This window comes from Varanus komodoensis, unplaced genomic scaffold (genome assembly GCF_004798865.1).
Source record: "Varanus komodoensis strain SLA01 unplaced genomic scaffold, ASM479886v1 scaffold52, whole genome shotgun sequence".
Classification (NCBI taxonomy): Eukaryota; Metazoa; Chordata; class Lepidosauria; order Squamata; family Varanidae; genus Varanus; species Varanus komodoensis.
The window spans coordinates 615,273-640,012 of NW_025336114.1; the positions used below are offsets into that span (position 1 = coordinate 615,273).

Here is a 24,740-nt window from a genome sequence, read left to right on the forward strand (position 1 = left end):
AAAGACAGCAGGTGTTCATCTGGTTTGCATGATATTGCAGCCCATCATGGCTTATTTATGTATCTTATGTATTTCCAACAGAGAGCCTGGACTTTTCTTCACTATCACAGAGCCTATAGGCCAAAAGAAAGTTTGCTTCAGAGATCATTGTACATACAGGAGCTAGTGTGGTGTGCTGGTTAGAATGTTGGACTAGGAACCTGGGATCTGGGTTCTAGTCCCACTTAGCCATGAAGCCTTTACAATACAGTAATTTTCCTTATTTTATTCAATTGTAATTTTGTGTTTTTATTTGCTGGTCAATGACTGAATAACGAAGTATCGTATTGTAGCCATGAAGCCTACTAGGTGACTTATGGCCAGTCACTCACTCCCTGACTAACCTACCTCACAGGGTTGTTGTGAGGTAACATGAAGTTAAGTAAGCTACCTTGCGTTCATCTCAAGAGGGAAAAAAGTGGAGTATAAATGCAACATGATGATGATGCGCCTGTCTTTATAGCTACTTTCCTTACAAATTTTAAGCTTGCCCCTCCTGTAAAGGGTATGAATGAATAAATACATTTAAAAAAACAGGCAATGTGCCCCCTTTTCCCAAAAGTTACATAAATACTTGCCTTGTTGTCATGTTAGACCACTGGTCCACCTAGCCAGTTCTGAACATATGCTCTACCACTGAGCTATAGCCTTCCCCTGGAAGACTACTTCAAAAATGGGGCAGATGTGTATTGCTAGTGCTACCATTAATATTCGCCATTCAAGCTATTCAAGCTATTCATTCATTCAAGCTATTACATGCTGTGTTTTCATTTTGAACTCCCTACCTGCACATAAAAATGGAAGCAGCAATATACATGTTCAATCCAAAAGAAACCATTTTAGTACAATGGCTAACCGAGAACAGCTTGATCAAGTGCCAAATAATGCAGTCTTTGTTAAAACCAGTGAAGGAAAGAAATACAGGAAGATGCAACAGACTGTGTAAAACTATTCAACTTTTTGGTTATTATTTGTTTTGCTCTCAGAATCATTCCTGACAAGACACAGAACAAACTGCTAATGCTCACAATTTTAACATATGCATAGCAAGAATGTCTCATTCAAATGAATCCAGATCTGGAAGATTTGTAGCTTTTCATTCCAAACTCTTAAAAATGTTCTCAATCTTTTTGTATTCGAGTCCAAAACAAAAATTGGAAAATCTACAAACAGCACATAGCACCAGACATTCACATTTCTACAGTCATACAGAATCAAGTGCTGCTCTCTATATGATAGCTATAGGATTTGACTGCTGCAATACACTGGCTGTAATTTCATTCAGAATTTTTTAAATGCATGTAACACCCTGTGTGAAATACACTGAAGCTTATAGAGGAACTAACCAGGCTGACAGGCCAGCAGCACCAACCAGAACAACAAACTCAAAACTCTTTCAAGTTCTCCAACACCTCTAAATCTGTGAAAAGAAGGAACAATGTGGACATAGTGATAATTCTCCTACGGCAGTGGGCACAGGGAAATGAGAAACAGTTTATGGGCAGAACTCATGCTTTGCATCCAGAAAGTCCCAAGTTCATTCCTTTGGATCTCCAGTTAAAAGAGGCACTTGACAGCAGTGCTCAGAAAGACCTGTTCTGGACAACACAAAGGGTAGTTGCCAGTTATAGCTAGATGAAGCAATGGTTTAAAGTAGGGGTCTCAAACTCGCGGCCCACGGACCAACTGCGGCCTGCGGGATGATATTTTGTGGCCCCCACTTGATATCAAAGTTTAGTGATAGTGCGGCCCGCGTGTTTTTCTCACACGCACCTGCGTGAGCCGTTACCCTGGGCGCAATGTTCGCTCTAAGCTGCGCGCTGGGACATACGGGGCACGGGGGAGGCGCCCTGCGGCCTTCAAAGTGCCGACGGCGCCCAGGCCGGCCTCCAGGAGCGATGTGGGATGAGCAGCCCACCACCACCGCTGCTACCCAAGGCCGACCACCACCGTCGTGAAAAGCTCTTCTCCACCATGAACTTTAATAAGTCAAAGTTCAGGTCCAAACTTACTGATGCGCATCTTCAAGACATACTGAGGGTCTCAGTTGCTTCCTCCCTCAAGCCAAATGTGGCTCAGCTGTGTAAGAGGAAGCGCTGTCAGGTCTCTGGCAGCAAGGAGTAGGAGGAAGTAAGAGAAGCCTATGTTCTGAAGAACCATTCATGTTCTGAACTATTATTAGTAAAGATTGAGAAGATTGGATCAGTTGTACTTTTTTTGGAGTACTTGAAATCCTTTTTTTGTGGAATACTTGATGCGGCCCAGCCTCACCCAGACTCTACTTCCAGCGGCCCCCAGGTAAGTTGAGTTTGAGACCCCTGGTTTAAAGAAAGAAAAAGTATCTTTATATGTTCCTCCTCTGCTCTGATAGGGTTTAGTGCACCATAAATGTTATTATAAACATGTGGAAAAGGTTATAAACAACAGGTATGTACACTTCCAGCAGTGGTCACAAACAGCAAAGGGAGTTGCAATCAACATACATGCTGTTTTAGACACTTACCAGTGACTTGAAGCTGTGATTTCACAGGTAATCCATTGACAGACTCTGATTTTGACCCATTACCAGCCATACCACAAGAAGGTACATGAACCTGAAGAAAGAAAGAAGAAAAGCACTCTTGAGATTAAAGACTGGAATTCAGATCAGTTGCTACCTTAGTGTATTGCAAGATATTTATTTAAAACATTTGCATGACACCCAATTGTGCCACAGCACCTCTGGGCGGCTAACAATTACAAGATAAAAATGCAATAAAACACAATAAAAATAAAAAAAACAACACATTAAAATAACAATGAAATACAAGCAGAAATACAAAACAAAGGTCATATGGCATTAGTTGTTAAAATATTTTTTAAAAAGAAAGGTCTTTGCCTGGCATCAAAAAGACAATAAGGAAGGATCCAGGCAAATCTCCTTGGGGAGAACATTCATATAGGCAGTTACAGTAGACAGAGCGATGTGTGTCACTGATAAATACTGCAGCAATCACATTCTGATAAAGTAAATTCTAACTATCATTACATTAACCAAGGACAAATATGCTACTAGAAAAATATGAAAAGCCAGGAAGTATTACATGATTTCTAAGATATCACAATGTGTATTTTTCCTGTTTTAGAGTCCTGCCAAGGGAAGATAGCTTTGTTCTCATCTTGCTTAAAAGTCTGCTCATTTGCTTTCACCAATAGCAGTGAATCACAGATATTCATTTGCATGGGAAAACTTAAAGGTAAGCAAAATCTAAAGTAGAATAATTATTACTATCTGTCTAAATGAAAACAGTCACCAGTGCCACGCCACCATTTTCTGATGGACTTTGGACATTGTTTCTTAACACTGGCAGGAATGCAGGCAGGCTTCCACGGCACAGACCTAGCCTACATCCGAAATCAACCTCTAGTATTAAGTGCCGCCTTTGTACAAACTCACCGTGCTCCAACCACCCAATTTTCAAGCGCTTTCTAGATTAAACACAATCACTGAAGAAAAATCAGTGAAATAAATATTGGTCTCTAGTCTTCTTAGATTAGGTCAATCTATAAAGTATGTACTATAGCAACTGCATATTCCACAATGAGAGCAGAAACAACAAATGCTCCAAACTGGAGTTGGAAAACTATTCCTAAATGTAGCTGTGAACAGAAGTTATTCACATTACCCTGCTTCGGAACTACTTCAAAATACATTAAAAATGTTATATAGCACTTTTCACACATAACATTCCAAAATGTCGTATGCTGGGAAATCCAAGAGTTTCATCTGCAGGTTCTTCTACTCCCACCCCCCATGCATTCTGCTAATTTGGAGGCTGGCCTTGAGACTGCAAAAGGCTCAAAGCCTCTATATTGAGAAGGAAAATGCGGCACATCAGTATTTGTAAGTTCCAAGTCATCTTCACACAGATACAAAAGGGACGAAAAACACTGCACTGCAGGCAACTGCTGAATCTTCTGTTTTTGTTAGCAAAATTTTAAAATTGCACAATTTAGGCAGTTGCCCACATCTTGTGGGGAAAGTATTTGTGTGTCTGAGATACATCAAATTCTAAGTTCTATGTTATATAGCATACTTCCCATATTTAAAGATTTTCAGGAAGAAAACCACCACAGACATCAGCCAGGCAAATGTTTGAATAATTGATCTATCTCTTGGCCCTTAAGATTCTTTTGTGCCTTCTTCCATTTTCCTGAAACCAATTTTTAATGGATAAAGCCCCTTGCAATACTTTTGGTGGTGAGAGTCCTTCATTGCTAAATGGTTTTCTTTTTTTGGGGGGGGGGGCACTAGCCTTCTTGTGCTTCATTCCGCCTTTCTTAGACTATGCATGGTGTTCCCCAGCTACAGCCCAGAAAAATACAGTTAAAAAGAGGAACTATGGATAAGCCCCAACATAAAATTATAAACTTCAAAGATTGAGATCTTTTTGTGACTCGGCCACGTGGTTCTTGACCATGAACCTTGCAGATGGCAATGTTGCACCACGATGTCCCATTAAATAAATGCACGTTTGCTCTTGCTATTTGTATGCAATGGTGGTGTCAGGTTTCGTGAAAATTCTGCACAGAGTTTTTTGGCTAGTCGTTAGTGCATGTGTATTTAATGTGCATCCTAAGACCATTTTTCTTCTTCCAATGTGGCCCAGAGGAGCCAAAAGCTTGGACACCCTGAACTACATCCTCTGCTGGGCTGCTGACTTTACCTGCATAGTAACTGAGGACTACAAGAAAGAGCATAGTCTCTATCCAAGCTCACACAGGACCTTCTCCAAGAGGCAGAAACAAGTAGAAATTGATTTTAAATAGTCAAAATTAGCATAAGGTAGTGATTTTACCCTGACATAATTTATTGTGATAGAAACAAACCTCATGAAGCCTTGTTCTTGCACACTCCACCCTGCCCCTCCAGTGCAATTGCCAGGAAAATGGAAGCTTCTGATTACTGGCAGCTTGCCATTTTGTCTGAATGTGACAAACTGTACCTAGTCTTAACATTTGTTTTCCTGAAAGGAGCCAACTTTAAACCATGAGTGATCAAACAGGTTTGTTTTTGTTAATGACTGTTAAGATTAACCAGAGTTCAGCACAGTAAATCAAAGACTGAAGTGAAAGTTTCCAATCCCTCCTTTCCAGTCACACCAGAGGCGGCAAGGGGAGCCGAGAAGAGTGCAAATCCAAGGCTTGCTGTGGTCTGTCACAGTAAGTTTATCTCCATGTTGCAGTGCAGGCAACATGGTGCTCATGGCACCAGTGCATTATGTAGGTATTTTTCTCCGTGCTTGAACAGATGCCCTAACACTAAAAAGCAAACATGTTTTCTTAGCTGGAATTTCTTCAAAGAAACGTGAAGGCTTTCAGTCTCTCCTGGACTGCACAGGGGGCTTAGAGACACTCCTAAGAGATGAAGCTTGTTGGTACCTGCAGGCTGATACTTCTGCGGCTGCCAAGAAAAGCGGCTGCCAAGAAAAGCGGGGGGGGGGGGGGGGAAGCAGCTCCTGTCACTTATGAATGATAAACTAGGTGGGGGATGGGAGAGAATAGCACTGGATTGCCAGAAAGAATAGCACTGGATTGGAAAGGATTGTGTGCTTTTATGTCTGCATAAACAAAGGTCCCATGCATGTGAGGCAGAACAAGGGAGAGGAAGGTTTGGTAAAGGAGAGTTCAGAAGGATCCTGAAAAATATTTTGTGGGGCTTTTCCATGTGCTTGCAGCACAAAGGAAAAAGAAATGTGTGCATATGCTAAAACAGATAGTGAATGAACTTAAACAGAAGGAGAATGGATTGGGGGAGGTGTATGTGTGCACATGAATGAGAAACTGCATATGCACATACAAATGGGTGGTGAATCAGGGTAAAAGAGGGAGTTTGCCTTCTGAGGGATAAATCTCTGTTGATGCTGGAAACTGAGTTCAAGGGTGTTGTTTAGTGCTTTGAGACTCAGCCTCTGTCTCTGCCTTGTATTCAATCTTTTTGGGCAGAACACTTGTCCTTTGTGACTAATCAGGCCCCCCATGGTAGAAGTTCTGTGGTGATACCCAGGAAAGTTTCTCATTTCTCATGGGTTCAACAAGTATGCTTGCCTCTTGGCTTGCTGTGAATTCCAAATTGGTTCATAATCTGAGAACACTACACAGAAAACTTGTATAATTGTTTGATAGACAGGAATATAGCTAGGAATTAATAAAAGTTAACACTCAAAAAGACAAAATGTTTTATAAGCAAGCTTATAACTAGCTTATCTCCTCTACATATAAGAGTCATGGAAAACTAATTAACAGGCTTAAACTGGGAGATTAAGTTTAAATTGAACAAAGGTTTTCAAGGGAAACAAATAAGGAAGTAGCAAACAGATTAGCCATGTCACACAGTCTATTTTTAAATGCACTATATAAAGCAAAGTATACATCAAGTATCTGTTTTTTTTTAAAAAAGAGGCAAATATTATCCTGATACTCTCCGCTTGTTCTGATCTTTCTTCTAGAAGCATTTCTTCAATTCTTAATAGCCTAGGTTTCATTTTAAATTGAATTCCAGAGGATGGAGCGAAGAAGCAGCAGCGGCAGCATGTATGAACAAAATATTGAGCAAGGGGCACTGAGAATTCTGGTTTGCTGAAAATGAGCAAACATGATTAAGGGGCTTAATCACTCCCTCTTAGCTGCTCCTGAAAGTGGAAGTAGCTAGGAGAGAGAAGTCAGGAGTTCAAGTTTGATTGTAACACTAAGATTTTTGTGACTGGTAAATTTCTCAGTACTGTAGTCACTTTTGTTTGCAGCAGGAGCCAAGGGAGAGTTACTGGCCAGTTTGTACCAACACACTTGTTTATTACCAATATACCAAAATACTCAGCAATTCTGGCTTGCCATTTAGTGCTAACACAGTATGTGTAAATTCTAACCAGTACATATTTAGCACCCAGTTCTGAAGCAGAGTATATTCAGTATTTAGTTTTGGAGTATCAATTATTTTATAAGGGTGCTGTTTCAACATATATACCAATATTGTAGAGATAAGTACAAGATTAAAGCATAGATTATGTCTATTTGTTTGGGGGGAAATAAGATCACAATCCCTCAGAGGCTTAAAGCACAAAAGTCTTACTCAGATGCAATACTAAACTATGGGTTATCATTAGGAGAACGAACCTAACGATAACCCATAGTTTCAGTTACTGCTCTTCCATCTTCTGCTGCAGTCATGAGGAGGCATTTCCAAGGTTTGCTTCGATTTTAGATTAACCACAGTTTCCCATGGACTAACTGCAGCAATCTTGAACTATGGTATATCCACTCAAGCCAAATTTGGGCCATAGTTTAGAGCTTATGGCTTGTTTTAGCTAATCATAGCTAAGATCAACCACACTTTAGAATTTTGATGATGCAGTAAATTTTAATTAATCAAAACTGAAAGCAAAGCATTCAATTTCTTCTTTCTGGCTGCACTGGATGAGCAGAGCAGAGCCAACTCTGAAGCTCACTCTAGTTTCTTCTCACAACACTAAATCATATAGTCCTTGGCTACCAGTTTGTCAGTCTACAAGCTTCTGTCTGTCGTCTTTGCAAGCTACTGGCTGAATTTGTAGTTTCGCAGAACTTGAAGCCAGAGTTCTTGCCTACAGCTGACTGAAATGAGTTCCTTGTTACCTTTGCTTGAGTTGTTGTGATGTAATGGAGCATTCATTAACATTCCAAACTATTAAGAGGTAAACTGTCCAGGGCAAAGGGCCCAGAAGCAAGATAGACTGTGTATTGTTGTTAGAAGCACAAAGAAGCATGGGAAGCTCAGTTTCCAGTGAGTCCTTTGCTTCCTTAGAGGCATTTGTAGCACTTTTTGGTAGCTAGCTGGTGGTAGCTAGCTGGGGGGAAACGTGCTATTATGACAGCACCTCCAGTGTGCATGGGTCTGATGTTCTCAAGAACCATAGAAGTACTTTGAATAACCCTACTAGAACAATAATAAGAATTGTCCTTTGTTAACATTTTACTTGAACTCCTGCATTACAAAACAGTATTTTTGTTTTGAAATACAACTAACTGCTTCTACAGTGTTCAATATAAGCTGTCATAAAGCAGAAAACTGCAAGGACAGGAGAGAACAGAATGAAGTATCCTCAAATGTGGCAAGGATGGCTGGTCAGGAACAATCCACTAGGAAGAAAGGATGGACAGATAAGAGAGACAAATGCTTGAATGCTTATTGCTGAATCCTAAGCTTCCCTAATTGAAAATATTCATTTATATACCATCTATCAGCCAAAAAGGCTCTCTAAACTTTTAGCTGCATAAACATATAAAAATATGCCTTGTTGTTCTATATTTCATTGCTATCCTGCCTTTCTTCTTCTTTCAAAAAACCAAAGTGGGCTTAAAAGGTTCTTTCCCCCTCCATGTTATATTTACAACAACTGTGCAAGGTAGATTAAGATGAGAGGCAGTGGGCTTCATGGCTAAACTGTGATTAAATCCTAGATCTCCCAAATCCCAGTCCAGCACTTTTAACCATTACACCACAGTAAGTGTTTATAGGATAGCAGCTTTAGAAACAGCTAATTTTAGGAATTTGGTATATTTGATCGGGCAATCATGAACTACACCTATGAACAGATGAATCCTACCTATGCTAACTGCAAATCAAGCCACATTAAGTTAAATGGAATTTCCTCCCATTGAATGCATAGGATAGTTGAGGTAACTTACAAAGCACCTAAAACCAGTAAGCGAAGCTTTTATTTACTGTTGTGATTTAAGGCACATGAGACCGTTCCTGAACACTGCCTTCATGAAAAACAGCCTTCAAAACATTAGGCTGTTTAGTGTAGCAAACCATATGTTATTATGGGTCATTGTAATAATCTTACTTTTTACACACACACACTTTCAACATGTTGATATTTGTGAAGTAATCTGAACACTACTGGAAAGCCCAAGTGTACAAGTATAACTGCATTTTTCCCTAAGATTGCAAACAGAATTGTGTAAGCTTATATTAGAAGTTCATTTAGCAGCCAAAACACAGGAAAACAAGCTTTTACTGCTCTTAAAATGCCTTGAGATTCAGATGCTATTATTTATAAGTCAAAGAAGGAAAAATAACTTATTTTATTAAGTTTTACTTACATGGCAATCTCAGAAGAACCATACAATTTATGACCAACTGCAGGTGATTTTTTAAAAATTAGGGCAGTTATATGATCTAATTTCTACAGTAGCCAGAATTTTAACAAGGCTCCATGGGGGTATGTATATCGTACTACACAGCTAAGGATCAAGAACCTATTTTGACTATTTGGTAGGCCTAAATACACATGTGTGTTTTTTAAAAATGTGGACAGTGAAAGTTCCTTTTGATTATTGAAGAAAGCTGCCTAGATTTTGAGTTCTAGAAGATTTTATTCATAAATTTGCTAAAATTAAGAGTGTAATACTATGGTCCCTGGAAGGAGAAGGCTGACCTCAGATGGTGAGATCCAAGTTTTCAACCCCTTTTCCAGTTACTATGAAAACTCCTATGACCTTTGCTTCTTTGCTACTGGAGCTGTGATACAAGCTGAATGTACAAGCATGTCAAGGGCAGATCAGGGAAATCATGAAGTGAGAGAAATTTTATAAAACTGAAACAAAAGAGCTCCAAAAGGGGTAGGTGGAGAAAGAAAATGCTAGCTGCTCAGCAAAATTGAACAACTGCCAAACAATCTTATTAAGGCATACAAGTTTATCTAGCATAACTCTGCATAACCTTCTATCATTTTTCACTTGCTTTCATCAGTTTCATTCAAAAAGATACTGAAACATACAGTGTACAATTAACTCACATTTACTGTTTTAACTATGTTCTGACATACTGAAGCTACAATTCTATACACAATTTCCTGGGAGTAAGACTTAATTTTTAGTAGACATGCATAGTAATAAACAGTGTTTATCAAGAGTCTTGCCTATATAAAGGTGGTATAAAAATAAAATAAGGTACAGAGTATGTGAAGCATAACAGTATCATGCTATGATTAATCAAGGTTTTATTATTTATTAAGAGTTTAGCATTTGTTACCCACCTCAGGAAATCATAGAATGAGAAATGGAGTATACACATTTTAATACACAGAAAATAAATTTAAAAGGTATTTTTAACATTCATCATATTGCATAAGATGGAAGAAAGCTACATCTTGAACAGATGGAGAAGGGGAATTTTGGGTATTTCTCAGCCTTGATAGAACATCCAGAATTCTTATGCATGGAACTTATCAGGTCTATTTCCTTAATGCTTTCTTGTAAAATGAAGGCATAGATATTCCCCTTTGAAATTCTCACAACTCCCTCTCAACTGAACTGTCATCAGCTCTACTCAAGTTCTTAGAAGAAAAGCCATGCCCTGCAAGTAAGATTCCAAGATATATGCTTGGACACAGCTAATGTGGAAAAAAATTTAATGAACATAACAACTAAAGGTTGAGAAACCTGAAACACTGAGCCCTAAAGAAGGCTAGCCCCTGCATCTTTGACATTGCTTCCTTCCAATCACCCTACACTAGGGTCATGTAATTCTGTTATGCTTCAATGACATGTGACCAGATCATCCAATCACTCAATTACCTGCATGCATCTCACTATGTGTCACTACTCTGAGGGTTGCCTCTTTCTAATTATGGCCGATAACGATTTGTGTTTATTAGTTGTGTATTAAGCTAGTATTCCAGGTAAAGTATGACAACTTAAGGGGCAATCCTATGAAGGTTTAGATAGATAAAAGGCCTATGAGACTCAGAATGCTCAAGCCGATCTGTTGCAGGTCCTTTTATGACTATACATGAACAGAATTGCACTCTTAGTCAATAAAAATTAAAACACAAGTCAAATCAAATACAAAATCAGCACAAAAACACAGTACTTAAAAAAGGATACAATAGGAATAAAAATAATCAAATGTAGATAATCTGACTAGGTTCCTTTGTAGGCAAATACAGTGGTACCTTGGCTCACGAATTTAATCCGTTCCACAACTTTGGTTGCAACCCAAATTGGTTGCAAGCCAAGTCAAATTTCCCCATAAGGTTCAATGTAAATAAGGTTAATCTGTTCTATAACCATTTTTTTAAATCACAAAAATTTGAAACAAAGTGACAAAGAACAAAATGACAAAGAACAACGAAGATCGTGGCCATCCCCTGCCCGAGCACGACTGTGGCCACACTCCCCCGAGCATGACCGTGATCGTGCTCGTGTGAGGAAGATGGTTGCAGTCGCGTAGAGAAGACGGGTGTGATCGTGATCATCACCCAATGTGGAGTTCGCGACCTGAAGCAATTTTTTTCTGAAATTTCTGTTTGCGACCCGTTTTGGTTGTGAACCGAGGCATTTGTGAGCCGAGGTACCACTGTACTCTTTTATATCCTAAAAATATAGCTTTTGGGTTTTGCAGGTAAAATATGTATCTAAAATTAATTGTTAAAAAGTGTCTGTCTCATGGTTCTTTATAGAAATGTTTTATAGAAAGATTCATATTTGATGTAAGCACAAACAAATCTGGAAATATTTTTATAACCTCTTTCATCTAGTCTGAGTTTTCATATGTTGCACCTTGCTATGATTAACAAAACTCAAATCACAAGGCTGGAATGGACCTGATGGATATATCAAGCTTGTATCCATAAGGCAACCTTCCAGCACCTGGTGCCCTCCAGATGTTTAGCACTGCATCTCCCATCATGCTCAGCTAGCATGACTAATGGTCAGAACCACTGAGAGTAGCTCAGATTTGGTGTGGATCAGACTGGAGCTCAATGTATTACAACTGTATTTAAAGAAATGCTGGTTGAATGCATGCATGCAAACAACTGCCTCATGTTATTTCACAGAAAAGTTTGTTTGATGCAAGCATATTTGATGTGCATATAGCTTGTATTTATGAGGACATTTTGCATTCTGTAGGTCCATTATTTATTTATTTAATTTATTTTTCGATTTATATCCTGCCTTTTTCCTACAAAGGGCTCAAGGCAGCTTACATCTCTTCCATCTGATCCCCACAACAACAACCCTGTGAGGTAGGTTGGGCTGAGAGTCTGTGACTGGTCCAAAGTCACCCAGTTGGCTCCATGGCTGAGTGGGGACTAGTACCCAGATCGATTGAGTCCCAGTCCCATGTTCTTAACCACTACACCACACTGGCTCTCACACATAATGAGTGTGAGGAGAAACTCTTGGCTATGATTTGGTTGTTTTGGATGAGTTCCTAGTGGCAAACTCTACAATCATAACTGGTGTTGCCTGACAGTTTCAGAAGCAGGGCCAAATACATTACTGAACAAAGTAATCTATCTATGAAAGAGGAAATCATCACAAAGTTTTATTAAAACATAATCCACAAATTCTGACTTGTTTCAAAAGTAAGGAATGTTACTTGAATGTTCCATGGACAATATTTTCTATGAATAGCACACCTCAGCTCTGCCCCCTGAGGAATTCTAAAGAATTTGTTTAGTCTCCTACTAATAAAATGCTGATCAAATAAAAGCCATCACTTCACAATTTCAATGCCTCCAATTTCCAGTAAAAATGCAGCTGTTAACTCAAATATTTATCTTATGCAAAATACAAAGACCTATACTGTTAACTAAGTTCTGAGTAATTCATAACCTGTAAGGTCTTACTCAGATCCACCTGATGGTAAACAAGTTATTTCTGATCACCATGATCATCTCAAGTATAAACAGGGAAGCGACTGGCTCAGTAACATTAATGTTTACACAGAGATTACCTACTGCTTGCCTTTTCCTTATAAGCATTTAAGCGATTCTCTCTCTTCAGGCTCTGGCAAGTGTTTCAGGGATAGAGATACTGTGGCATCATTCCCTTTCTAAGATTAAGGCAAACACTGGGGGATGTACAAAGATTTCTTCACTCCACTTTTTAAAGTCAATTTCTAATTGTTAATAATACTTAAATGTTGGAATGCACAAAATACTTTATAAGCACTGAGACAGTGTTGGAAAAAGTTTGACTCAAAACACTATTGAGACAACTCACGTTATGAGTATGAATTGGTCACAATGCACTTAGAGCATACCACACTTGGATAACAAGATAAAGACAACTAACTTTAGTTTAGCAAGTTCTTGAAAATACAAGAGTAGTGAAAGTGAAAGATGTGCATAGTCTCTACTTATCAAATGTGTATTACTTTTTCCATACTGCATCAGTTACATATTTTTGCATACAATGTCAACATGCACTAATTCTGTGGTGTGTGCTACATAAAATCCTAAGCATGTTTAGAAAAACACAAGACCTAAAACTCCAAGCATGTTCCATCTCGGGTAGGGTACGCAGGAAGTTGTAGGCATTTTCTTTGCCTAATCTTGAACAAAATTGCACAATTAGTATTTCATTAGTTCAGTAATTTGAAATATGCACCATAAAGACATTTTGCCTAATAATCTGAATTTTGGGGTTTATTTTGTGTGTTCATATGGGACACAAGAAAGTACTAATATAAGTAGTTCATGTGGCTTATCTAGTCAGAAATCCAGGTTTTAAGCAAAAGTTTAACTCTCTCTCTTTCCTTTGACTTAAGAACTTTTGATTGGAATTTATTAAGTGCTGTACCAGATTATGCCACCCCCTGTGTAGAGAGAATTACTGTACTAACTTTCTATGTTAAGAAGTTGAACGCAAAACACAAGATATTTCGAGAGCTTTTATAAGCACTAAACGTTCACCTTATACAATATTTCATTATCCAACTTTATACTCGTGAAATCAGCAACCACAAAAAGCTTAGTTTTTTGGAGTAACAGAAGCCCACTGATATTATTAAACATAGAAACAGAGCAAGTCAGAAGGGTCTCCCGGGGCATCTAGTCTGACCCCCGGCTCCAGCCAGCTCCGCTCACAACATGCCCACCATGGGCATGCCTAGCCTATCCTCAAACACCCTCACAGATGGGGCTTCAACCACTTCCTGTGGAAGCCCATTCCATACCCTTGGGGTCCTAACTGTCAGGAAGTATTTCCTGGCATCTAAATTGAACCTTGGTTCCCTGAGCTTTGCTCTGTTGGAGAGCGTCCTGCCTTCCTCTGCAGGGGAGAACAGGTCTCTATCCACCTCCATGTGACATCCCCTCACATACCTGTATGTCGCCAACAGATCCCCTCTGAGTCTCCTCTTCTCCAGGCTGAAAACACCCAGTTCCCTCAGTCTCGACTCATCCCCTACAAACTGGCCATCAACCTTGTGGCCCTATGCTGCACCGACTCTAACCTGGCTATAGACAAGTGATACAAAATGGTACGTCCTTGCAACACATGCAATTAACTTGCAATCACAGGGGGAAGAAACAAATCCACAGAGGACATATCTTTCAAAAACTATTGGTTATGACTTCCATTAACTAAATGGATCTTTGCATTGCAGAGTTTTCTTATTTTCATATGACATGTCAATAACCCAGGGTCAGTATACAACAACTCAAGTGAATGTAACTTCCATAGCATATACATTTTTCATGCTTTTTTAATCAGAAGAAAGATGCAGATGTTACAGAATGGTTCCTATGATGGCAGTATTCCAGTCAGGGAATTATACTAAGCTTAAGACCTGAGATTTTTTTTCTTTTAAAATAAGACATTAATTTGTATCTCCAAGTTTTTCCAAGCATTGAGAAAATAGTCTGATTTGTGTTTATTTCAGAAATGGAAATAGGTCCATAACTGAATAGGGGTCATAAATTTTAAAACCACATCTACAATGTGGCTCAAACAAAATTAGAGAGGCAAATTTTGCAGCTACTACAGGTTACTGACACTAACGGCATATTAGGCTTCTTTTTTCTATTAAAACTTTTTTCATTGCAGACTCACAAATACTACTTTATTTAAGGCTGGAAAATGCTGGGAAGTATTGGATTTTTTTCTGTCTAAACATGCATGAGACTGAGCCCATAAATAATCATTTAGCAACATTTATAATAATGCAAGTCCTATGAAGAATCATTCATCTCTGTTTGAATAGAAGGAACTCAAACTTTCATTATGCCCATCCTGAAAAATGTTTATACACCTAGAAACAAGGAATAAAATCAAGGCTTTGTTTAAGAAACCCATAACCCATAATCTTTTATTTAATATTATTTTTGTTGAAATATATTTCTGTTAAATTAAACAGAAAACAGTAATTTGAAATTCAACAATCCAGTAAGCAGCACCCTGCCTATTCTCCGACATCTCCAAAATACTTGTCAAATGTCTTTGAGCATATTCCTGCTTCCTGGGAGATCATCCTGGTGCCAAAAGATGTTTCAGATCTCAGAGACAGAGCTCCATACTTGGTACCCAGGCTGTTATAAAACTTCTGCAATATTTGCTTTTTTTTATTTCAGAGCTCCTAATGATGGAAAAACAAAACGGGGAGTTTTATGGTCATATCAGGAGAGGGTTTAGGGGAAGACTCTGATCTGCAGGTTTTGAAACCTTCCCTCAAAATCTTCTAGAACTGAAGAAAATGTAAGCAAACCCTCATATTGGTGTATGTAACTTCCCTTCCCCTGGAGTCATCAAAGCAAAGCAAAGCAAAGCAAAAAATAGGGAGGTCTGAAGGGAAGAAATATACTGGTCCTTTCTGCCTTCCCTCTGTGACCCCAATAAAATCCTTTTTAGCTCTACTTCAGAAAATGCATCAACACACACAAAATACTTATGAAGGAAATTGCTGTTGTCAGGAACCCTTTCACATCACAGGATCATCACACTGTTTGCAATACTACCTACTACAATTTTAATTATTTCCCCATGAGGTCAAGATTACAATCTTAGGCAGATGCACTGAGAAATAAATCCCAATGAACACAATATGGTTTACTTCAAGTTACTTTATAGTTGTCTTGTAAGGATCTAAATTCTAAATGTATGTAATAGGGAATAAGACATGCTGAACTTATCAGGAACTAGTCTCTACAAAGTGAAAAAGCCCTTCAAATTTAAGAACAAATGTTAATAAACCTTAAACTCAGAACAGTGGTTAGAATATGATTTCCATAATCTAATTCCTTACATGCATTTATTTGGAGGTTGATCCTCTGTTATTAAGATTTACTCCCAGTAAGTGTTTACACAGGGTTACAGCTCCTGTTTGCTGAATTAAGAGTGCCTAAATACTACTGATTTCAAGAGTAGGTGAAAACCGGCTGCAAACTGAAGCATATGCACATGAAATACCAGGTTCAATGGGATTAAATTAGCATAATGTGTTTTCTTTGTTATTCTCTTAGTACAACATGCAGCCAAAGATCTCTTCCTCCAAGCAGATGTAATTCTCTTTAGCAAGTTTATACTACTATTTGTATAAAGCTTTAAAAATCTAACCATTAACATTTAAAGTCATTTAAAACATGCTTACACTCTCCATACCCTCCCCCCTCACTCTAAATCACATAAGATTAGGAATATGCAATTCAGTGTTTTGGACTACAGAACTGTGTCTAAATTAAAAAGGAATTCTACCTTTCCATCTGAACAAAACAAGCCACCCCAAATTGCAACAGTTACAATTGTCTTAACTTCAAAATAATGCCTTCGTTATTAAATACATGTTATTCTATTTATTTATCTCCCACCAATCCTTCTAAGAACTCACAGAAACATTTTCGTCTCACAACAGACCTGTTGGGTACCCAAGCCCATCGAGCAAAAACTGGTTCATCCTTACTGTAGCCTGCAGGTATAGCACATACTAAATATCATAAAAGTGTCAAAAGGAGATTATTTGTAAATACCTCTGGCCACGTGCCAAGGGAGTCACAACTGTGCATGGCACCACTGCATTTTTAACAATGCAGGGAACTCTACTGCCAAGTAAGAATGTGAACCAGAGTTCCCCCACGACAGCTAAACCCAGTAACTTAATAATGCTCTCTCTCCAAAGAAGGTAATTTCCCTGCAATCGACAGTTGCTGCTGCTCTGATACGACCACCAGATGACAAAGTCATACAAAAGTACAAGCGAAAAGGGTATTTAGAGAGAAGCACATACATTTTAATGAACTGACAAGGTCAAGAACAGCAGAGGACCGTGAACGCTATCTAAGCGTGTTCAAGAAGTTGGGACTGAGAACCCTAAGATCACACACACCCTTTGGGCGCCACAACAAACGACCATCGTCCCTCCACCACTAACACAAATGAGAAGCCCTACGCCACCCTTTGCCCTCGCGAATTTTGAGTACACAGCGCCCTGAAAGTGTGCCACTGTACCTTTAAAGTAACTGAGTGTATCTTCGTTTGGACAATAAGTAAGAGGATGAAAGAGAGTGGGGGGCAAAGAAACCTACGAATGCCAGGGCATTAAGGGAGAAAGCATTTCAAAACACGAGCGTCCCCTCCACCCATCCCAATCACACAAACAGAGCCCCCTGAGCGTACAGTTTAACATCCAGCGGTCCACAGGCAAGACGGGGCAGAATTGGGGTTCACGCAGAATCCTGGAAGACACTGCGGAGGAAGGCGGGGATCCTTCCCGCTCAGAAAAGGGACCCATCTCCATCACATTCCTCTCTCTACACCTGCCTCGATCCATCCACTACTACAGCCTGGCCTATCTCGGATTCCCCACAGCCTTCCTATGGCATACCCAAGAACCCCTCACAGGCGGCTGAAAAGGGCAGCCATCCCTCGGCGGCCCTTTTCCTAGCTAGACCGCCCAAGGCAGCCCAACGTACTTCTTACCAGTCAGAGACGCGATGACTCCTCGTCTAAGATGGCAGCCAGTCCAAGTCCAAACCCGAACTAGCGCCTCTCCAAAGTCGCGCACTAAGAACGCTTGCGCAGAACAAGAGGGAAGAGAAAAGAAGGCGTGTGGCAATACAGTTCCCAGGATGCCACCGGGGAGTCTGGGCGCGGTTTGATTGGCTCCTCTGGCAGAGTGCGATGGGGGAAAGGGAGGGGGGGTAGTTGTTCCGCGCATGCCTGATTGCATTAGTGAGCGGCGCGTTTTCTTGTAAAGAGTGCTGATGCTCCCGTTTGGGCCTGTGCTGAGGTCAGGGATGTGGGCTTTTGCCTCACTCTCGTGCTTCGCTTGGTGTTTTACGCGATCATAGTTCGAACCAAAGGAAATGCTAATGTTGTAGACACGAGCCTTTGATTCAGTTTACTAGCCTATACAGGGTAGGCTAAAAGGTATGGCTACTGTCATTGACTATTTTTCTGGCAGGGGGTTAATAGGGATGTGACAGACATATATTTGGCAGATGAAGCTATTCTAAATCCTTACTTCAGCTTGTCGATGTCAACGTGAGAAATGGTTTGCTGGACCCGACTTGTGGCTCCTTTTGGCCAGCCAGAGGCTCCCAGGCCACGAAAATGCTTGTTTACTTAAGGTACAATCAAGGGTCCTCTGCCCTCGAGAGGATTACACACATCCAGTGGAGGGCGGGTGTCATAACAGTGGTGATTTCTGCTGCCCTGCAACTCCCTGCATTTCCTCTAGGCAGCTGTTTTTGGCTGTCTGGATGAAGCTCCAGGGAAGGAAGGAGGCTGGGACCATTTGGATACCAGGTGAGCCTTTGGGTCAGCCCCCACCTCTCCTGGCATTCTTTTGGCATTTCCAAGACTGCCATGATTCTTTCTGGGCCAGCTGTGAAGGGGTTGGGGGTCAGGGCCTCCATTAAAGAGGTCCCAGCCCTGAAGTTGCAGGACCTGGCACTCCAAATAATCCTATAGACTCCCAGTGTTGGAGGGCCACAGGATTGCACCCTAACAAATTAAGGATAGATTTTTTTCTCTCCAAACATAGGATTGCACCCTAACTATATTAGAAGTAGATAACATAGGGGTTGGGAAGTTTTTTCTTCACAACTGATGAGCTGAATTCTAAATACTAAAGAAATGGGAAAAATTAGTAGCTAGTCTATCTTCTACCTTCAGTATTACTTTTCACCAATTAACCCAGAACTATGAAACACACATATATGAACATAAAAAGAGCCGTGCTGGATCAGAGCAATGGTCCACCTAATCCAGCATTCTTTTCACACAGTAGCAACCCAGCTGCCCAAGGGATCTCACAAGCAGGATATGAGGGAACCAGCACCTTCTTGTCCAAGCCCCTCAGGAACTGGTGTTCACAGAGATGCTGCCTTGGATACACCTCTTAGTGTAAAAAAACAAAAAAAACCAGCATATCCTCTGGAATTTTTGTGCATATGTGTGATAAACTTCCTGAAGAATAGGCACCACCCTTAAAATATCTGAAAGTCATGCAGAAAATAGTGGAAATAGATCAAATTTTTTAACAGGAAAACTGTTCAACTTCCTTGGGAGGTGGGTTCTCCTTTGTTATATTTAAGCAAAAGCTGGTTTGCTATCTATCAGGGATACTATAGCTGCTTTTAAAAATCCTCTTTTTTGTTCAACATTTTGTTAAAGCTGTAAAAAACTAAAGGACAGCTTAGGTGGAATTTGGAATTCTTGTCTTTATCAAGGGTAACTGAAACACAATAGATTTTTTTTAAAAATTAGCTAGGATTTATTTCTCTGAAATGATGCTTGTACCACCTTTAAGTGTAAAAACATTTAGTTAAGATGTAGCTATATCCTAATTTACAGAGCCTGCACTGAGCAGGAAATTGGACTAGAGGACTTCAAGACCTCTTACAAGTCTGTAATTTTACAGACTTGAGGTGATCTGATCAGCACTGTGTCTTGTCTTTAAATTTCAAAAGGCTTTTGAAAAAGTTGTTTACACAGACTCCTTTTCTTTCTGCCTTGAACCATCCTTTCCTATGCTGTGCCTCTTGTCCTAACAAAGTTTTCTTTTTTACTTGGCCTAAGCGTATCACTTCATAAGCACAAAACAGCAACAATCCCATCCAGCCTGCCTTTGCAGATACAACATCAGTCACAGAAACACAGGAAGCTGCCTGATTCTGAGTTGGGCAGGACCATCACTCAGTGGGAACAGTAAATGCTATGCATGTAGAAGGACCCCAATTCAGTCCCTTGGCATTTCCAGATAGGGCTGGAAAAGCTCTTACCTGAAACTTTTGAGAACTGCTGCTCATTGGCATTGACAACACCAGGCTAGATGAACCAGTGGTTTGATTTCGTATAAGGCAACTTCCTTTGGGCCAGGCTACTGGTCCACATAGCCCTGTCTTGTTGATGCTGACTGGCACTGGTTCTCTGGGGATTTGGATAGGATTCTTTTTTAGCGCTACTTAGAGATGCAGGAAGTTCAGTATGGACCTTCCTAGTGTGCAAAGCAAAAGCTGGAAGTTTGGCTGAGCACTGACACTTTTATGAGAGAAAGAACTGAAATTAATGTTTAATTTGGTAGGTAACTTAATGTCTGTGAATATGACAATCTTATTTTAAAGAGAGATTATATCATTTATTCGTTTAAGAATGACTTTTCCTTATAAATTTTTATCCATCCTGCTAATTATCTCCTTTTGCTAAATTTCATCAGTATACATTTGTGCTTGTGATGATATAACTCAAACTAACTGTGAGCATAAAACACAAGCTAACCACTTCCTTGGATAAAATGTACATCAAATTTACTCTTTTTAAAAATGCTGCATTGTTTTTCAGTGCATTCCATTTTGGTTGCAAGGATGAGAGCAGATCCGTGTTGTTCTCATACAATGGAATTGATACTTTATGGAACAAGACTGAATCAAGAAAATATGCTCTTTGTTTAGCTTAATTGCATACGGAATAAGGAGAACTACAGTTGTAATACAGTGGGCAGAGACACTCATCCTTATTTCAAATGCTGCCTACAGCTGTCAGTTCAGGCTGCTGGTGAGGGTGATCTGTCATTTCCCTGGCAGATTACCATGTTGAAGGAAGGAGGAGAGTGCATGTAAAGGGCTTGTCCAACCATCTTTGCTTCTGGCCTTGCCTGGTCCTGGCTTTGGCTTCACTTACTGCTGACATGTGGCCCCTTTCAGATTACCCAAGAGGGAATGTGACTGTTGGCAGAAATAAAGATTTCCCACCCTGATATAAGAAAGAAGATATAAGAAGAAAAGACTCTGATTGAATTAAATTAAACTATTCATTTGGTTGGGAGTTGAGATCTGTGGCCCACATAGTTTAATCATGCTAATGAAGTTTGGTCTTGCAAGGTAACACTAACTTGCAGGAAATCTCTATCTTTAGAAGCACTGGTGTAGGCAGACCAGAAAAACAGTTCTGATCGCCTTGGCCAACAATGCTAATAAACACTACACTGCAAAGCAGGGATGAGTTCTTCTTCAGTTAGACCCAGGAATGGCTGTTCTTCACATCTTTTTACAAGTAGTAGTTTTGAATAGTTTTGAGTGCAATCCCAGGATGCATATTTAGAGAAAAAAAAATGCAGGCTGGGGAATGCTGTAAGAATTTTTCTCCCTAAACATGCTTAGGATTGCACCTTAAGTAAGACTCAAGTAAGCATATTTATATCATTACTAGTAGTATTATATCACATTTATATCCTGTCTTTTCTCCTTGCTTATATAGTCCTCCATTCCATGTTATTACAACAGCTACCCTGTGAGGTCAGCTAAGGTGAGCATGAATGACTGGCCCAAAATCATCTAGTGGGCTTCATGACCAAGAGGGCACTAGAACCTGCTTTCTCTAGGTTTCTAATCCAACGCTCTATAGGAGTAAAATCTGGATTTTTCCTCAATGTCTCCGTTAAATATTTCTGCACAGCAAGCTTTAGTTTGTTTTTATTGTGACATTCTTTTGTTGTACTCACCTGTACTTTCAGCAACATTTAAAAAAAAAACTTCATGTTTTAAGAAAGATAAGCTAAACAGTTTTCATTTTTGAGATATTTCAGACGATAACTTCCAAGAAGTAGCTCAAATCTATGTAGAGTGAGATGCACCAGTCTTTATGTAGCACTGTGCTGCAAATGTGCTTGAGACTGCAGCTAAAATTTTAATCAGAAATGCAAATCAGGGGTGTGAACCTTCCCTCAGCAGGAGTCAAGTCCTTATATCTACATTCCAAGAGCTTAGTTCAGACAGACAAAGTGATCCTGTGTCCCCTAAACAACATCTAGGGTGCCAAAGGAGTCTTCAGATTCCCAGATCCACAGCTAGGGACAGGTGATAAGAGCAACCTTGGAGAAAAGATGAAGAGTGTGGAGAGAAGGCGAAGGCGGATGCCATGGACATAGCCTGATGATGCTGTAGCCTTCCCTTTTCTTCCAAAGCACCACTGCTACATGGCTGAAATAGGCTGATATGCAGAGCTGCAGAAACGGATGCAAAGACTGCTGTTGCTGCTTCTAGTTCTCTTTCCACATGCATAATCATGTTTTCTCTTTGCTTTTGATATAAAGTTTACATTTATTTTGATATAAAGTGAATAAGAGAACTTCAGCTGGGCTGGCTGGTAGGGTACAGTTCTATACCATATCATGAAGGGTATTTCCACACAAATGACTCCTAGTACTACTAATCAAAAGGCATTGTACAGGAATTCCATGTTTTCTTCCTTAGGTTTTTTTCCTAGAGCAAGGGGTAGGGGAAATGGATGATGCTGTGGGATTCTGCAGATGGGTTACAAATGGAACATTACAATATCAGGCAAGAAAAGCCTCATCTGGAAGCACCCAAAGTCTAGTAAAATAAAACCTTCAGTGTTCTACCTCTAGGACTGTGACTTATGAAAAATGTCTCCATAAAGATGGCAACTATCAGTTTATTGATTAACTGTGGAATGGATGGCAACTATTTCACAGGGTTTAAAACCTAATTATAACTCAGTCTGGATCTGGAGAAGTTATCTGTGAGCTGTGACTATCTGTACCTCCACCTCTCCCTGAAATTATCAGGTGTCATACACTCAACTGCTAGATGTTTAGATTTGCATAGCAAGAGCTCTGTCTTGCAAGATCTGGGAGCCTAAAACCTAAGTGAGTAGCTGGAATACTGGCTCTGATACCAGGAGACTTTGGTTAATATTTTCACTCAGGCAATGGTGGGGTCTTACACTAGTTCATTTCCTTGAATTTTCACTGACAATTCAAAAAGGATATAACTCTGGGAATTGCTACCCAGGTGCATGTAATAATTACAAAATACTTTCTAGATTAAAATATATAGCTATTTATGAACAGAGTGTACATTTGTAATTAGACTTGCTTGTGTTCCTTCTTTTCTGTCTTAGCCCAGACATGCTTGGCTCATTCCTGTCACAGAGACTATGCTGTCACCACTGGGTGGATAGATGCTAATTAATAATCATCTTTTAAATTCCTCTTGGGCTACTCCTACTCACTATCAGATGACTCAACAGAGAAAAATAGAGTTTCCAATACATGATATAAACAGAAGTCTTCTATTGAGGATGAAAACTATTATCACTTCCTGAGAAAACATGTACCATGAATCAAAGCGACAGGTAATTAGCTCAATCAGGCAGTCAGAAGCATGTCAATCTGATTTCCAGTGCACAACTGAAAACTTAGCAAGACATTTCTGAGGTCTCTAGGAAAGGAAATGACACCATATAGCAAGCATGTTTCTCCAATAGAGGCTGTAACAAATCCACTTGTAAGAAACTAGTCCAACTGCATATGGGAAAGGTGCTCCTCCTCTCCTAGTAAGGGAAGAGAAAGATGGATTTCTCATGTTGCCTTCTTAAGCTTTGGATCAAGCAGAAGCCTTCCTGCCCTGCCCCAACCCTAACCCCAAGTGCTCTGGATTCCAACATGCAATAAGACCCTCTTCCTTTCCTATTCCCAGTTGGTAGAGGGGAGCAGATGGATCTCACAGCATGCTCCTAAGCACTCAGAATTGTTTCTTCCTGAAAAGGGGCAAAGGGTAAAAGAACTTAAAACTCCCCAAAGAGAGGTAAGCTTCTGTGTTTTGTTTCTTCTTACCAAAAGCTCCTTTTTGGTCCTGTGTTTTATGGCATGTGTGGAGGATAGCCAAGAGAGGGCTGCCCAGTGATGGCCACAAATTATGGTCAGCCACCAATATTTCCCTCTCATTTTGCATTTGTAGATCTTGCTGTTAACCTTCATTCCCCAGTCTGGGAGTTCCTGGGAAGATATTTCCCTTGGGCATAGTTACAGGGGAGAAGATGCTTATTTGTGTGAGGGGGGTGCTATTGATGGAATACACACGAGTTCTTCACTCACAGCCTTTAGGAAGCCCTCAGACATCCACACAAATGGATAGTGGAAGAGAAAAATCCACGTTTCAAACAGTTCATGGGAAAGCAATCCCATGGCCCCTAGAGACAGATGTCCAGATTCAAGGTCAAAAAAGAACTCTGCTCTCAGTCCATGCTCGGATCTAGAAAAAACCATGCTGGTTGTTTCTCTGAGAATATAAGACTGACCTCTTATGTGGTCATCCATGTGTTTTGCAGAGTGGCAAGAGCATGGGCATGATATGGATAGGACAGCCACAATCCTTTCAAATTCAGGGAGTTATGGTCATTTCCATTGGGTTGTGCCCTTAACCATCCCTACTTCTAGGAGAATTAATATGTACATACAAATAGTTCCAGCAGGACCTTTAGAACTTTTATTCAATGTCGTCTGCCCTTTAGGCACAGTGTTTCAGTGAGCCCAAATCTTATGAAATAGTAACCCTTTTTGTGTTTTGCACATTGAAAGTCTGCACTGCAAAACCTCTGCTCAGCCTTTTCACCTCAACAGTCTACTTACCCTTACTTAAGCTTAAAGCCTT

The 24,740-nt window shown here is 39.9% G+C and overlaps 1 protein-coding gene across 2 annotated transcripts in view; it reads right to left on the reverse strand.

The window, feature by feature from the left end:
• Window positions 1-17,911, reverse strand: part of ITCH (itchy E3 ubiquitin protein ligase) — a 75,548-nt gene extending 57,637 nt beyond the window's left edge. For both annotated transcript variants that reach the window (XM_044447656.1, XM_044447655.1), the window contains exons 1-2: window positions 17,764-17,911; window positions 2,543-2,633 (exon numbers count right to left, since the gene is read on the reverse strand). In XM_044447656.1, coding sequence (XP_044303591.1) covers window positions 2,543-2,612 — 70 coding nt within the window. In that variant the 5' untranslated portion in view covers window positions 2,613-2,633; window positions 17,764-17,911. The remainder of the gene's footprint in view (window positions 1-2,542; window positions 2,634-17,763) is intronic.
• Window positions 17,912-24,740: the final 6,829 nt, after the last annotated feature.